General features: G+C 45.6%; 1 protein-coding gene across 1 annotated transcript in view; it reads right to left on the bottom strand.

The window, feature by feature from the left end:
- The window catches only part of LOC124720336, a 172598-nt gene that overhangs the window by 80970 nt on the left and 75793 nt on the right, over positions 1 to 15835 (bottom strand). Inside the window, exon 3 of the mRNA XM_047245653.1 lies at positions 11624 to 11782. Within this exon, the coding sequence (XP_047101609.1) occupies positions 11624 to 11782 (159 nt within the window). The remainder of the gene's footprint in view (positions 1 to 11623; positions 11783 to 15835) is intronic.

Raw genomic sequence — 15835 nt, 5'->3', positions numbered from 1 at the left:
AATCGCGATGGCTGGTAACGGCATCTGGTGGCCGCAGCTGCAACAGGGCGGTGGTGCTGTGACGCACGGAAATCATACTCTGGACATTAATGCTACCAAGTATGCTACTCACACGGTAATTAGTTCCCGTGTTATAACGTGTTACATACGGAACGTTTATTTATAACCACCCGATGCATTCCCTTACAGGGGAGACATTGTACTTGAGAGTCGCTTGCCCCTTGTCGGGAGATAAATACGACACTGCAGTGCCTGTGTCGTTTCGATAGCCACCCACTCGCCTATCACCACCCTGACGGTCTTACCGTAGCCTCTTCCTTTCTCCAGCAGACCTTGTCTGAGGCTATGGAGGCCCACGTCCCTACCATTGCCACCCACCCGCACCATCCCACTTTACCCCCACAGACCGTCCTCTCCCTCCTCCGTGAATCCCGCCATCTCTACCGTGCCTTCCTTCACACGTGTGACCCAGACACACTACGACGCCACGGGCAACTACGACAGGCAGAAACTTGCTCGCAGCTAAGAAACGCCGGGACTGGCAACAGACATGCACCCGTCTTAATACTTCCTATCAACTCGTCCAAGAACTGGTCTGCCTTCCGCCGCCCTACCGGATCTAAATCCTCCCTTCTACCCTCTCCTTCATGATGACCAACCCTTCCCTGACAACCTTAGTGAGGCCAATCACTTTGCCTCCTACCTTCCTGATATCTTTACCCTCACTGGCGATCCCCAGTTCGATTACTCCCTCTTCCCAGATGTCCACGATCGAATGGACACCTATGTCCCTCCACTCGCTCCTGGCTTCCAGTACTTGGACAATATTACACACAATAAACTCAATGCACCCATCACCACTCTGGATATCATCACTACACTCCACACGAAACGCAACACTGCTCCCAGTCACGATCGTGTTACCTATCGCAATCTCCGTGAAGCTCCCGCCTCCTTCCTCTCCACCCTGCCCAGCCAATATAATGTGGTCCTGTCCGCCGGCTACTACTACGAGCTGTGGAAAACCTCCTGTATCCTGATGTTCCTCAAACCCAACAAACTGCCATCTGCCGTCTCCTCCTACCGTCCTGTCACCCTTACCTCGGTCTTCAGCAAGGTCCTGGAATCCATCCTTACCCGACACATCCACCAGCATCTCCGCCAGCACCGCCTCCTTCCCGCTACCCAATGTGGCTTTCGACCGTCCTTCTTTGCCGATGACCTTCTCCTTCACCTCACTCATCTCCTCTCTGAACAGCTCAACTCACGCCAGTTCACCATCTTCCTCTGCCTCAACCTTGAGCGTGCTTACGACCGTGTACGGCATTCTGGTCTCCTCTTCAAGTTCCAAATATTTGCTCTTCCTGTCAACTATGTCCGTCTGATAGGGTGCTTTCTTTCCCAACGTCCTTCCTATGTCAGCATCCATAACACAGATTCCTGCACCTTCCAGCCTTCCGCCGGTGTGCCCCAAGGTTCCCTCCTCTCCCCTCTTCTCTACCATGTGTATACAGCAGACATGTCACTGCCTCCACCCCTTGTCCACCTTCTCAAGTACGCCAAAAACACCGCCTTCCTTGCCCTCACCCCCACCCTTCACCACTCCCAACACCCTCTCCAATCCCATCTTGACCAGTTCACCATTTGGTGCAACCAGTGGTTGCTCAAGGTCATCCTTCCAAGATGCGGGTGATCATTGTAGGCAAAGCCAACCCTTCTTTCCGTCTCCTCGACTTCTATATCACCATTTCTGGCTGTCCTATCACCCTCACCCCCACCCTCAAGTACCTTGGCGTCACCCTTGACCGTCGCCTGTCCTGGACCCCCCATCTCTGGACAATCTAAGCCGAGGCACGCTCCTGCCTCCGTCTCCTCCAGCTCCTTTCTGGCCGCACATGGGGTCTGGCCCCCGGCACCATCCTCCACACCTAGAAATCCCTCATCCACCCTATCCTCTGCTACGCCCCTTCAACCTTTTAGAAATCTCTTCAAATCCTAGAACGCCATGCGCTCTGCCTCGCCCATTGCATCCATCTCCTTTCCCACATGTGGATCCTGTATGACCTTATTCCGTTCCCGCATCTCCTCCTTTTCCTCTAACCGATACGGATCCTCTACACCCGTAAACTCGATCCCCCTCACCTGCTCGTCTCTCCCATCCTTCCCCACCCCCGTCCACTGCTGTGCCTGTACTTCCACATCCCACCTGCTATCTCTCCACTCCCCATACTCTCGTCCAAGGTGGCTCCCACCAACTCCCCCTCCCTGGTGATGGCCTCATCCCCTGCATCTAACCCTCCTACCAACTTTGATCCAACTCTTCCACACCCTGTGTTTTTTTCCTGAGGGCACCCTATCTCCCTTCTCTCCTTCCTCCCTTCCTGCCCCCCTCCTCTCCCTGGGCTTCCCCTACCCCCTACCTTGTTTCCTCCCCCTCCCACCTCCTCTGCCACTGGCATCTCCACCCTCCCCTCTCCCTCCTCCCCCACCTTTTCCCCTTTTGGCAGGTCCCCGGACTCGTACACGTCAAGTGAACATTCGCGCGCCGGAGATCGTCGCCAGTGTTTTGTGTGTGCCATAGTGTTAGTGATTCAGTCTTTCGTCATTTGTACTCCTTCATACACGTGCGCCGTTTCTGTCGTCTCTGTTATTGCCAGAGTGCTGCACTTGTGACCGACTTCATGTATTTTTTTATTTGTGTGTCTACCGGTGTCTATGCATCGTGTTGTTTCGTTTTTCGAAGTCTCCACTTGTAATAAATGAATTATTTATGGCCGAAGAGCGGCGTAGTATTGCCGCTGCCGGCCTACCTTAGCATAAGGTGTCAAAATAACAATAAAGGAAAAAAAGGAAAAGCCTGTGTCGTTCAGAAGTACGATGCAATGTTCCTTAGTCACGCAAGAGTGCTCGTCCCTAAGAACATTGCGTCCTACTTCTGAACTATACAGGCACTGCAATATCATTCTTTTCCAATGGCCGTTCTGTCATCACAGTCTATTGAGGGTTCAGGGAATGGTTTAATATCTCGCCTGCAGGTTGCTTCCTGATCGAAAATCGATTGTTGTGCGGGTGTACGTGTTTGTGGATACAGGGACAGAAACCAGGATCTTCAAGAACTGGCGATTTTCAACCCCCCCCCCCCCCCCCCAGGCTACGCGCACGGAAACGTGCAGCTGCTCCTGCTGTTCCTGATCGCACAGAGAGGCGAAATCTCCACGAGGGCTTAAAAACTCTTGCATACACACTGGGACTAGTGTACACACTTACTACACACATTCTCGCTTCACAGAAAACTACTTGTGAAGCCTTGATCTAAAACCTGCCTCGTGACAGCCTCATCATCTCCAGCGTCGAGGCACATTTACGTTTCCCTGGATGCGTGAATAAACAACACACGCCATACTGGAGTGGCACGAAAACCCAAGAACTTCATGAGGAGCCCATGCCTACGGAAAGTGTGACTGTCTGGTGGGCATTATCCAAAACTGACATTATTGGCCCATGGTTTTTCGAAGAGAATGGTAGGGCAGTTACAGTCTCTTTTGAGCGTTATGACCAGATTAGTCAGACTTCTACTCTCCCAGAATTTAAAGAAATGTGTATTGGGGATGTCTGATTCCAACAAGAAGGTGCCACACATCACACAGAACGGACGTCAGTGACAATCGTTCGCGAACATTTCCCCGACCATTTCATGTCTTTGAAGGGCGATCTGCAGTCGCCAGCACGCTGGCCACGTTTAGCCTGCTGCGACTTGGGGCTGTCTTATGGGGCTATCTAAAACCCTTGGTGTACACCAATCGGCCACAGACCCTGTGTGAGCTGCAGAACCATATTCGTGCTGCTAATGCCAACATATAGAAATGCTGGATGCTGAAACGAAACTTCGATTTCGACTCTCCAGATGCACTGACGTGGGCGGACATAAAAAGGATATAAAAAGAAATGTAAAGAAAAGCGAATTAAACTGACATCTGCAATACTTTCTGCTTCGTGATTTTTTTTTAAGGTAAGGAAGTACCTGCGCCACATCCAGTACTACGAGGGTCATTCAGTACGTAATGCAAGACTTTTTTTTCTGAGAGCACACTGCTTTTGTGAATATTCCAGCACACCAATTATGCGCAACTCTTTTCGCTACAAGAACTTTTCAACATAATCTCTGTTCAGTGTGACGCCGTTACGCCACCTTTGTGGGACGGCCTGTAGGTCCACATAGCACCACTCTAATGGTCGACGTCAGAGCCTACATCTTGCTTCATCACTAACCTCGCTATCATCCACGTACTGCTTCTCATGGAGTGTATCCATTATTGGACCAAACAGGTGGAAGATGGCGAGATCCAGGCTGCAGGGTGGACGAGCAAGAACAGTCCAATGAAGTTTTGGGAGCTCCTCTCTGATACGCTGACTAGAGTGACACTTTGCTTGTCATGGAGATAAAGGATTTCGTTTGAATTTTTGTTGCGACGACACTGTGCAAGAGTCACAAACGTGTGCGGCCGGCTGCCATGTGGGATGTCGGACAGGTCTGCGTGACCCTTTTGCAGTGATGACTAGCGCCTCGCCCAACGACTCATCGTGCTTTTGTTCAACGCCAGTTCTCCATAGACATTCGGCAAGTGCCTACGAATATTTGCGGTGCTCTTTCCCACCAAAAGATGGTGGTGGTGGTTAGTGTTTAACGTCCCGTCGACAACGAGGTCATTAGAGACGGAGCGCAAGCTCGGGTTAGGGAAGGATTGGGAAGGAAATCTGCCGTGCCCTCTCAAAGGAACCATCCCGGCATTTGCCTGAAACGATTTAGGGAAATCACGGAAAACCTAAATCAGGATGGCTGGAGACGGGATTGAACCGTCGTCCTCCCGAATGCGAGTCCAGTGTGCTAACCACTGCGCCACCTCGCTCGGTGCCCACCAAAAGAAACTCAATGACAGCTCTGCTCTTACAGACGCCGTTTTGAATGTTACATATACTGCTGCCACCCACCGAAACTTCATGAAACCGTAGGGACTGAAGAGGGAATATTCCGTGACAAATTCGGCATTTTTTCAATCGGAACTGACCGTAAAAAATAGAATCCATTACGTACAGAACGCCCCTCGCATAAGCTGTCTTTCCAGTTGAAGTAATCAGTGACTCTCATACGATCTTTTTGAATTTATTTACGCTCCTTGCCATTATTAAACTGATAGCGTTCATTTAACGAATCTATTTAACAAGCCAGGTGGTCATATACTGCACGAGCTACACACTAGTGCGTACTCTCCCAGGATCATTTTGCCTTCAGCAAACGTGTTGATTCACTCATTTATTGAGCACAAGATTACTAGCAGGGATTTTGTACGAGTCTTTCAGGTTGTAGGAGGTAAGTTTACATCAGGATATTCGCAGCAGGTTATCGTCACTGAGTTTCAATTCACAGTTATTCTATTATTCAACATTCTCAATCTTAGCGTGGAGAAGTACTGAAGCCAGAAGCCAACGTAAGAATGGCCGTATCTATGGGCGGGGAGGGGGGAACTGGGTTATTTGTCCAGGACGGCAATTTCAAGGGGCGCCAAATTCATATTATTGAAGAAAATTTTCGAACATTCTAAGTTCATTTCTGAACGTATCATAAGTTGACTCAACGCGTGCATACAGTACGTGATGTCTCTGCTAGGGGAATCCCCGTCGCATCCAGAAGTTAATAACTTTCCCGCAGACAAAGGGGGATGGTGCTGTATGAGCCGATCCCAATAAATGAGAACGGGTGAATACCACTCGCTGTTTTTTTATGTGGTTGATTAGGTGTGCGAATGATAAGCCTTATTTTAACTTTTAGCGAAGTCCATAGATTCAGACAACCAGAGTGGAAATAAGCGACTAACAGCAACTTCAGGTAATGAAAATTACATATTATTTCCCCAATGTATGCAAGAAAATGAAATTCTGAGAGGAAATGTTTGTTAGATTGTTACACTACTAACGGCCAGCCGTACAGTCTGCGGTTAGCAGCAGCTTGATTCTATTCTCGGAATAGCGCGGAAAATGCTTTTCACGCACATGTAAAAAACGCTAACCGGAGAATGGACGCGGGATAACTAAACAGGATACTGGCTGGGTTAGTGAAGTCAACTGGAGAACAATTTTTTAAAATGGCAGGAATAGTTACAGAATTAGTGATGATAAGATTGCTTGTTAGAACGAGTAAGGAGAAAAAACGAGAACATCACACAAATTAGATGGAAGAATACGACGATCTCAAATGTATACAAAAATTTCGTACTACTACTACTTCTTGATCTCATGCTTGAGAAATTGGAGCTTATGAACGAAAAGTGAAACTCCTAACATAAAATTTTTGCTTGTAGTAAGCCTAATAGGCATTTGATGTGCGTACTTTGTGAGTTATATTCTGTCGTGTTATTTATATAAATAAGGTAGATAAACATAACCATTTGTGACAAAACAGTGTCGACTATTTGGCGAGTGTTACAACTGCTGCAATATTAAAAAGACGTGTTTCGTTTTATCTAGCAGACAGTGACAAAATAGACATAATCAAATCGAGAAACCCCGCCAGTCTTGGGTACTACTCGTATTAACAGCTTTTTCAGTGTTAGGCAACACCATTTTAATTTTTCATGTAGCAAAACGTTTCACGAACTTTGATGATGTAACACACACACCAAAAAAAGTTTTGCATCACCCCGGTTCCCAGTATTCCTGAAGATAGACGTTGACTGACTGTTCACAGATGTCACTAAACCCTCCAAAAGATGTAAACAACCATGCATGAGCAACGCCTATTAGACGGAAGGGGTCCGATAGTCGATAAGTTACAGCCATTCGCCATTCCACCAGGAAGGAGGTTAACGGCTCGTTTTGTCTGTAGTTCTACCATGCCTAGACGGCCAATACCGCGGTTAGATCGCGTCCGCATTGTTACTTTGTGCCAGGAAGGCAAGTGTCCAGGCGTCTCGGAATGAACTAAAGTGATGTTGTTCGGACATGAAGGATGTACAGACGAACTGTCGATGACATGCCTCGCGCAGGCCGCCCAAGGGCTGCTACTGCAGTGGATGACCGCTACCTTCGGATTATGGCTCGTTGGAAAGCAACGCCACCATGTTGAATAATGCCCTTCGTGCAGCCACACGACGTCGTGTTACGACTCAAACTGTGCGCAACAGGCTGCATGATGCGCAACTTCAGTCCCGACGTCCATGGCGAGGTCCATCTTTGCAACCACAACACCATGCAGCGCAATACAGATGGGCCCAACAACTTGCCGAATGGACCGCTCAGGATTGGCATCATGCTCTCTTCACCGATGGGTGTCGCATATGCCTTCAACCAGACAATCATCGGAGACGTGTTTGGAGGCAACCCGGTAAGGCTGAATGCTTTAGACACACTGTCCGGCGAGTGCAGCAAGGTGGAGGTTCCCTGCTGTTTTGGCGTGGCATTATGTGGGGCCGACGTACGCCGCTGGTGGTCATGGAATGCGCCCTAACGGCTGTACAATACTTGAATACCCTTCTCCGACCGATAGCGCAACCAAATCCGTAGCATATTGGCGAGGCATTCGTCTTCATGGACGTCAATTCGCGCCCCCGTCGTGCACATCTTGTGAATGACTTCCTTCGAACCGAAAGACCGCTAAGGTCACAGGTTCGAATCCTGCCTCGGGCATGGATGTTTGTGATGTCCTTAGGTTAGTTAGGTTTAACTAGTTCTAAGATCTAGGGGACTAATGACCTCAGAAGTTGAGTCCCATAGTGCTCAGAGCCATTTGAACCATTTTTTGAATGACTTCCTTCACGATAACGACATCGCGCGACTAGAGTGGCCAGACATGAACCCTATCGAACATGCCTGGGATAGAGTGAAAAGTGCTGTTTATGAACGAAGAGACACGCCCACCACTCTGAGGGATTTACGCCGAATCACCGTTGAGGAGTGGGACAATCTGGACCAATATTGCCTTTATAAACTTGTGGATAGTGTGCCACGAAGAATACAGGAATGCATCAGTGCAAGAGGATATGTGCACCACAGTAAAAATTGCTGTTTTGAAAAGCACCACAGCGCATAGTGTAAAGCAGCCGCCCTCCATTGCTGGCGGTGGCGCCGCTGTGACAATCGCAACTTTGGTGTCTCCCGCTGGTGGGAAAGGGGAAAGGTAGCCTGTTCACGTGCATTTAAGGGGCGCTATGAGCTCGGAAGGGAGTCAGTCAGTCAGTCTGAGACAGTTGGTCAGCCAGGGCAGTCTGTCAGTCTGGACGAGTCTGGTCAGTTGGTCAGACAAGTTAGTCTGGGCCTGTCTCTCGTCCGCGTTGATGAGGGGGGTTAGTGTCTGTCTGTCGTCCGGAGTGCTAGTATGTGTTAGGCCGCCAGCCTGCTCGAGTTTGTTCAGGTAATGGTCATTGGCGGTTGGATCGATCGGTTGGTCGGTCGCGCACTGAGACACGAGGTGACTACTGGTACGCCTTGAGCGTCGGCGCATGTGAGGTCGCCACGTGAGTCGAGTGGTCCGCGGCGTGTAGCGAGGGGTAGTGAGTTCGCGGTTGACACGAGAGCAACAGGAGTCAACCCACGACATCGGTCTGGCCGGGGCGAGCTGCGACGCCGTGAGACGGGAGATCGGCGCATCTTCCTGCGTCCGTTGAAGCGGCTGGCAGCGGACGGTTCGGGAGAGCGTTTTGGGGTGCTGTGCCAGGTCTTGGCCAGAAATCGCAGTTATTAGAAGTTAAGTGATTGGTGATATGTTGTTTCAGTTACTTGTTAAATTCTACTTGTGTTCTTGGTCAGTCTCTCGTCCCCAGCTCGCTCGTCTGTCTCTCGTCCGCATTTGTTACGCAGTTAGAGTCTGTCTGTCTGACTGTCAGTCTGCCGTACGTTAATAGCTGCCTGTGTCATGTTTGTCGGATTCGGTGTTAACCAATTTATTGCTTAAAGGCCGAATTCTTGAAATCTGTTTTTATCTTGCCTATCATCTTGCGAGGTGGTGTAAGTGTAATGTAGAGCATGTTGTACATTTTATGTAGTTCTGCATTTTATGGGTTTTATTTAAATAGTCATTTTAGGTTATACCATTTCCATCCCCCTTACGGAGTGCATAGTTTACGTGTTTGTGTGAGTTGTTAAAAAATTTTAGTTTAAAGTAATCTGGTGTGTTGCAGATTTGCACCAGTGTACTCTTTCAGAGGTTGTTGTGAGCGGTCATGACTACGGCCGTGTTGAAAGGGAGCAGGCAAGCTTCTCAGCCCGAAGGCTCATACTGTTAATATTGTTCTTTCTGCCTCTAAATAAAATTGTAACTTGATATTGCGAAGGTGCTTTCTGATTATAATTTTAAATCTGTTTTGAAAAAAGCCTTTAGGAATAAAATTCACATTTGTCAAAAGTATTTTCATTTTTCATCAGTTACTTCCTGGCAACTACTTCCACGCTCACCTAGTGTGACTAAATGTATTAATGTTCTTGATGAATCGCTAGTAAATAAAGTAAATTCTATAAGAAAATATTTTGAAAGTTAAATTTTACGGTTCATTGCTGGTAGCAGAGCGTGGTTACGATCCACGGACCTCTAGGTTATGGGCCCAGCACGCTTCCACAGCATGCATCAATGCAAGTGGACATGCTGCTGGGTATTATAGGTATCGGTGTGTACAGCAATCTGGACCGCCACCTCTGAAGGTCTCGCAGTATGGTGGTACAACATGCAATGTGTGGCTTTCATGAGCAATAAAAACGACGGGAATGATGTTTACGTTGATCTGTATTCCAATTTTCTGTACAGGTTCCGGAAATCTGCGAACCGAGGTGATGCAATTTTTTTTATATGTGTAGATTCTTTCTCAGAAAGGAAAGCACGCCGTGAAAGCTGTAGCGAGATAAGAGAGAGAAATGCTGGGACCTAAGGATTGATGAAATGTGTAGTGTCTTGCTTCTCTCTTGTCTTTATTGCGATGAAGTTGTGGCACTGCACTGTGGCACACTTCAGACCAAATAAGGTGTTTTACATTTCGCCGAATATATATGTTATATATATCATACTCTTCAGAAAGATGTGCGCTATTTTTGAAAATTCGATTTTTTTAAATTTCTGGCGGTCTATCTCAAACTCTCGAGGGGGAGGGTGGGGAGCGGGAAGTCGCCAATATCACGTCTTTGCTCTGGTCTCAAACTATCGTAGATCCGGGGCTGAAGGTAAGTCTGACCTGTATTAGCGTCTTCTTGACATGACGTCAGGTAACGTTAAATTAAATCTTTTGTGGGTAAATGTTCATACATTACAAGTGGACAATTTAATGAAATGAGGGCCGTTTTCAGTAGGTAGTATAACACGTTACAAATCACTTGGTACGAGGGGTAGCAACAGCTGTAACTATGCATTTCGAACGATGAAAACGGCAGCAGATGAGTCAAAATGGTTTACTAATCGCGACTAGTTTCATGATATTACAGTGTTGTCTTCAGGTAACAAACTGTTGACATTCTACTAAAAAAAAGTCCTTAAAATCTTCGTATGGGTGAAGAAAAGAAGTCTTCAGACTTTCTGAACAAGATTTTGCACAATTGTCAAGAAAAACACGACCAGTGGTATTGTAGAAAGGCGTTTCCTAGACATACGTGATACGTATTCTCAGAAAAAGCGGCCATCTCGGCGGCAGGTCTTTCTACGGTTGATTTCGGCACACCAACACAAGACTCAGAGCACATTTATTACTTTATCAAGTTTTTTTCCGTAATAAATCGCGTTCAGAAACAACAGCACCCTTCATAAATTCAGTTATAGAAGGAGAAATGACTTACACTACCCACCACTAATCCATACTGTACTACAGAAAGGAATTAGGTGTTTGACGTCATAGCCAGTAATGTAAAGAATTTAATACTAAATAAAATTAACATCAAACGCTGTCTGAAATCGTATCTGCTTGAGTTGTTAATAATCCTTGTTTGCGTGTGTGCGCGTGTGTGTGTGTGTGTGTGTGTGTGTGTGTGTGTGTGTGTGTGTGTGCGTGGGCACGTGCGTGTTGTTTTAGAGAGATGGTGGGAGATGGACAATACAAAAAAAGTGTATTGAGACAGTTAAGAAGACAACCGCACAAATGGTCAGCAAGTTGTCTTGTTTCTCGGCGAGAACATGCATTACAGCTGCAAAAGTGACTCTCTCCACATCGTAGCGAGAGGTCGAAATTACAGTGCGCAGACCATGAAAGTAATTAAACTAAACTCTCACGAAAGGAGTTTTGTTACATTCCATGCAAGAAAGTATCCGTAAACTTCAGCTGGTGCGAGTAATGTGTTTTTCTCTGTTCATATCTCATCTCTAGTTCAAACTGACATCGTTTTCCTTACACATTAGCGTCTGCCTCCAGTTTCAGTTTTAGGATCTGATAATTTGCTGGAGAGGTGCTTAACACGAGAAAGGCGTCAAACTGATTAATTTCGAACATATTCCTTTTCTTATTGCCGTTCCTCAAAGTCATCGTAAACGAGTTTCACAAAGCATGACATTAAATAAAACTATATGGAGCTGTTCTAGATGTTCCGGTACGAATAGCAGCCTTCTAAGTATCACTTTAATGGATATTTTGCATGCAGTTTGTCATGATTGGATACTTGCCGGAGGCACGGGCTTCTTGTTGATGCCCATGGGGTACCAGATGTACTCAAAGACGGCCGGGAAGTTGGTCAGCAAGTAGTCGAATGGCTTGGTGAAGGTCAGGTCGTAAAATTTAAGCCATCCACCAGTACTGCCCCACTTGTAAACGGTGATCTCCATCTGCAACGACACCACAGAAAATCATCAGAGAACTCTTCACGAAAACATTCTCAGTGCAGCTCACTTGCAGACAATTTTAGAGGAAATTAAATGGGATCAACTGCAAACATTTTCAGCTCTTTCGAAAGCACGCCAGATTACGTACAGGGAGAAAGCAAATAGTAGGTTTAAAGAAATTGTTGTATCAATCTCTAAGCGAAGAGAAAAGATTTCCATTTCGATTATACTTTCTTAAACCAAGACACGGAAAGGTGTCTACTATTTTGCAGCTTCCGTTGTCTGCAGACATTCATCAGAAAGGAGATATGTAACAGATAATTCTCAGATATCCAGACTAATTTGGAAGGAAAACGTATTTCACTCTGTAAAGGAATACTTGTGAATCATTCAAAGCCTTTCGTCAGCTGACTTGAACATTCGTTTGCTGCTGAAGAAAAAAATCTATTGACATCGAACTGCACTAGAAGGTGACTGATAGGGTTGCTTCACCGTGGTAAATACCTACGAGATAGGGTAACAGACTGCTTCCTCGTGTTATATTAAGACCCACAAACGGTATTCATTGGGTCCAACAGATATGTGTCAACTGGTATACAGAGCGAAGCTAAGACAGAAACTTTATTTAAGTGAAATAAAATAGAGGACCTAAAGTTAAGCAATATTGTACTATAGTAAAATAAATGTCGTGTGAATAGGGCCTCCCGTCGGGTAGACCGTTCGCCGGGTACAACTCTTTCAATTTGATGCCACTTCGGTGACTTGCGCATCGATGGGGAAGAAATGATTATGGTTAGCACAACACAAGAACCACCCCCTGAGCTGAGAAAATCTCCGACCCTACTGGGAATCGAACCCAGGCCTTTAGGATTGACATTTTGTCACGCTGACCACTCAGTTACTGGGGGCGGACTGTAGTGTAGTAATACGAAATTGAGCAATAGTGTGCAATAACGATACCAGCATGATCTGCATTACAGACAAATATATCAATTTTGAGAATCCGTGTGTGAAAAAGTTTGCTTTGGGATTGAAAGTGTTCTCCAGACAAAATATTTAACTTACCATTAAAACATTCTCATGATCAGAATAAACAGAACACCTCGAACGATTAGAGAAAGGACATTCACATTCACAGTGAAACGCCCCCTCAGAAAAATTATTGAATTACTGTGCTGATAAACCTCTTACATTATTTGATTTTCAAACAGCTGAGCAAAACTGAACGTACTCAGACATTTCGCTCTTTACCTATTCTGATCAACACTAAACTGACACACAATATTTTTAGCGCAACGCAATCTGAATTTCAATAATCCCTACAAAAGAATGGCCCTTACTAACATTAACCTATACCTTTCACAAATCACTTACCTCACAAAAATCTTCGTTACTCGAACTACTGCAATACAGCGAGCGCTACTACTGCCAGCTAAATAAAAGATTCAAACTACTGAAGGCACTAACTACTGATAGGCATAGTTAGCAAATGAAAGATTTTGATAGAGAACAAACAATTTATTTACCTTAATAGTATTCAAAAGTCATTATATACATAGCAGTTCATGACATCCATTCTTACAAATGTACTGTTTCTGATGGACGCACGTCCAGATCATCCGCTCTCAAAAATCCGCCATCTCACTTCCCCACATCCACCACAGCTTGCGGCTCACCTCCAACTGCGCAACGCTAAGCGCTGTTAACAGCCAACTGCCCAACACTACAATAGCGACTATTGCAACAATGCCGACCAGCCTCAGACTGCACGCAGCACAGTCAGTGATTTTCATACAGAGCGCTACGTGGCGTTACCAATATAAAAACCTAAACAGCCTACTTACAACAGGACATGTACATTAATTAATATGTCCTTCATAAATGATAAACACTCCAGTCACCTCGGTTCAGCATGCATCCTGTTGCCTAGTAGCCACAGGGACTGCGATGGGCCTGATTCCTTCTTCCATGTGTGATGGCATCGACACGCTTAACCCGCGAATGGCTTCCTGTGGTATAGGTATCATGCTGCATTCACCTGGTTCCAAAGTTCATCTGTGGTGGTTGGCATTGGTTCATAGCACGGCCACCAAAAAGGCACGTGTTCGTGCAGCAGCTTGCGGTCATGCATTGTCATGCTGGAAAGCAGCATCTGGGGTGTTGTGCACGAAGGGTATGGCTACAGGCCGCGGGATGTCATTCACGTAGGTCACACTGGCCACAGTGCCCTTGACACACTCCTGTCTCTGCGTCTAATCAGACTTCTCTATATGACCCTAATCTGTGGCGAAAAGGTATTTACTCCACAGAATAATATAAAACCGAGAGAAGTAGATGAAGTTATAACCGAATCGCCACTACTCAGTACTTTAGAAATGACGATTAGACACAAAGTTTGGTTAATTTTATATGTTTTTGTTACGTAAACTAATTTTTAATAAACAGTAGTTAGTGGAAAATTCGGAAAAAAGGTTTTCAAAGTATGTCATTAATGAAAATAAGCAACGGTCGTCAATTCCTCACCACAACACGAATAATTAAATAGAAACTGAACTTTATACACGTGAGCAGTCTTGGGTAAGAATCAATTACAGTACGATTGTCTGTTGGCTGTGGATAGAAACTTTTGTTACGTTACTCACCGTAATACTGACTGTTGTAATTGTAGCAAGCAGGAAGATTGGGTGAATTTACTCATTGGTAAGGTCTGTTGTAAATTGTGCCACAAGGTATAAATTAGAAACTACGCTTTGACAGTGAAATTGAGTGTCCAAATTAAGTAAAGTTTTACTAGAAATTTTTGATTATGAAAGTTATTCTATTTTCAGCAAATGAATTAATAATGGCTTTTACATCATTCTGTTTCTGACATTAGTCATACTACAGCCAAAGATTTCATTATTACATAATTGTCCAAAAGTTTTGATAATCTAATAAATTATGTTAACTTCGTTTTCAGTTCATTGTCTGACTATCTCGGTTCGTACAAAGGGATACGATGGGTACTATGATACTTGGATAACGACGTATGAAAATTATTTATATGACAATATGCACGAAAACAGTGTTATTTAAGCAATAAAATTTCAAGTCCGCTGGTCAGCCTGTTACACTTCTAGTTATAAAAAGTCTAGGTCTACTTCACTTTATGATGCCGTTGGTTTGTCGAGCGGCTTCATTCAGCGGTAAAATAGGGCACAGGTTGATCTTCTTGCCACAACATAGCCAATAACAAGGGCCCACAGTTCTCTTGATGTTATGGGAATTACTCTTGCTGCATTTGTGCTGTGCCCAATAAATGCCATACACGTAGCTTGCCCATATTAAACATCCGCCAAAACAACCATTTCAGTTTTCACTGCTCCGCACTTGGGAAACAGACTTTTTGCCTCCGCGCTTTTGCACAGCCACACCGGCGAATACACACAACCGACGACACCGATCGTCTCCTCGCAACTCCCGACTTCTGCTTCTTTTTGGCGCGCTCGCTCGCCCAGCGATAATGCATTTACAGTTTATTACGCTCTTTGACAGTAGCTTTTCCCTGACTAGGCCAGCGTGTATATTTACAAAATGTTAACATTCCATGCGTATTGTGTTTCTTAAATAACAAGAGCATTTGCAACTTGACAACATATTTACAAGAATAATATGCAGCACAACTAATAATTCATCGGAAAACACGTAGAAAACGTATGACCACACAGAGAGTTGTGGTGTTATACCCCGGACATGCACAAAATGTGGCTTGTGGTTGTACCCAACAGCACGCCACACCATAAGGCCTCGAACTGGGGCTGTATGCCTCGTGCGAATGCAGTCACTGTGACGCCGCTGTGGTGTGGTGTGGTATGGTGAACCAAAATGAGGGCATCGTTTTCAAACAAACAGAACCTGGATTCGGCGGAAAACACTATATGATGCTATTCCTGTCCGCAGTGGCGTCTTCCCATGCACCATTGCTGTCTAGCATGTTTATACACGTTCGTCAATGGCAGGTGGAGAAGTGGACGACGCGCAAGTGTAACCCGTGCTGTAACAAAACAAACGGCGACG

The sequence above is a fragment of the Schistocerca piceifrons genome, chromosome 11 (assembly GCF_021461385.2).
Source record: "Schistocerca piceifrons isolate TAMUIC-IGC-003096 chromosome 11, iqSchPice1.1, whole genome shotgun sequence".
In the NCBI taxonomy this organism is placed as follows: domain Eukaryota; kingdom Metazoa; phylum Arthropoda; class Insecta; order Orthoptera; family Acrididae; genus Schistocerca; species Schistocerca piceifrons.
This window is presented reverse-complemented; position numbering and strand designations above follow the sequence as displayed.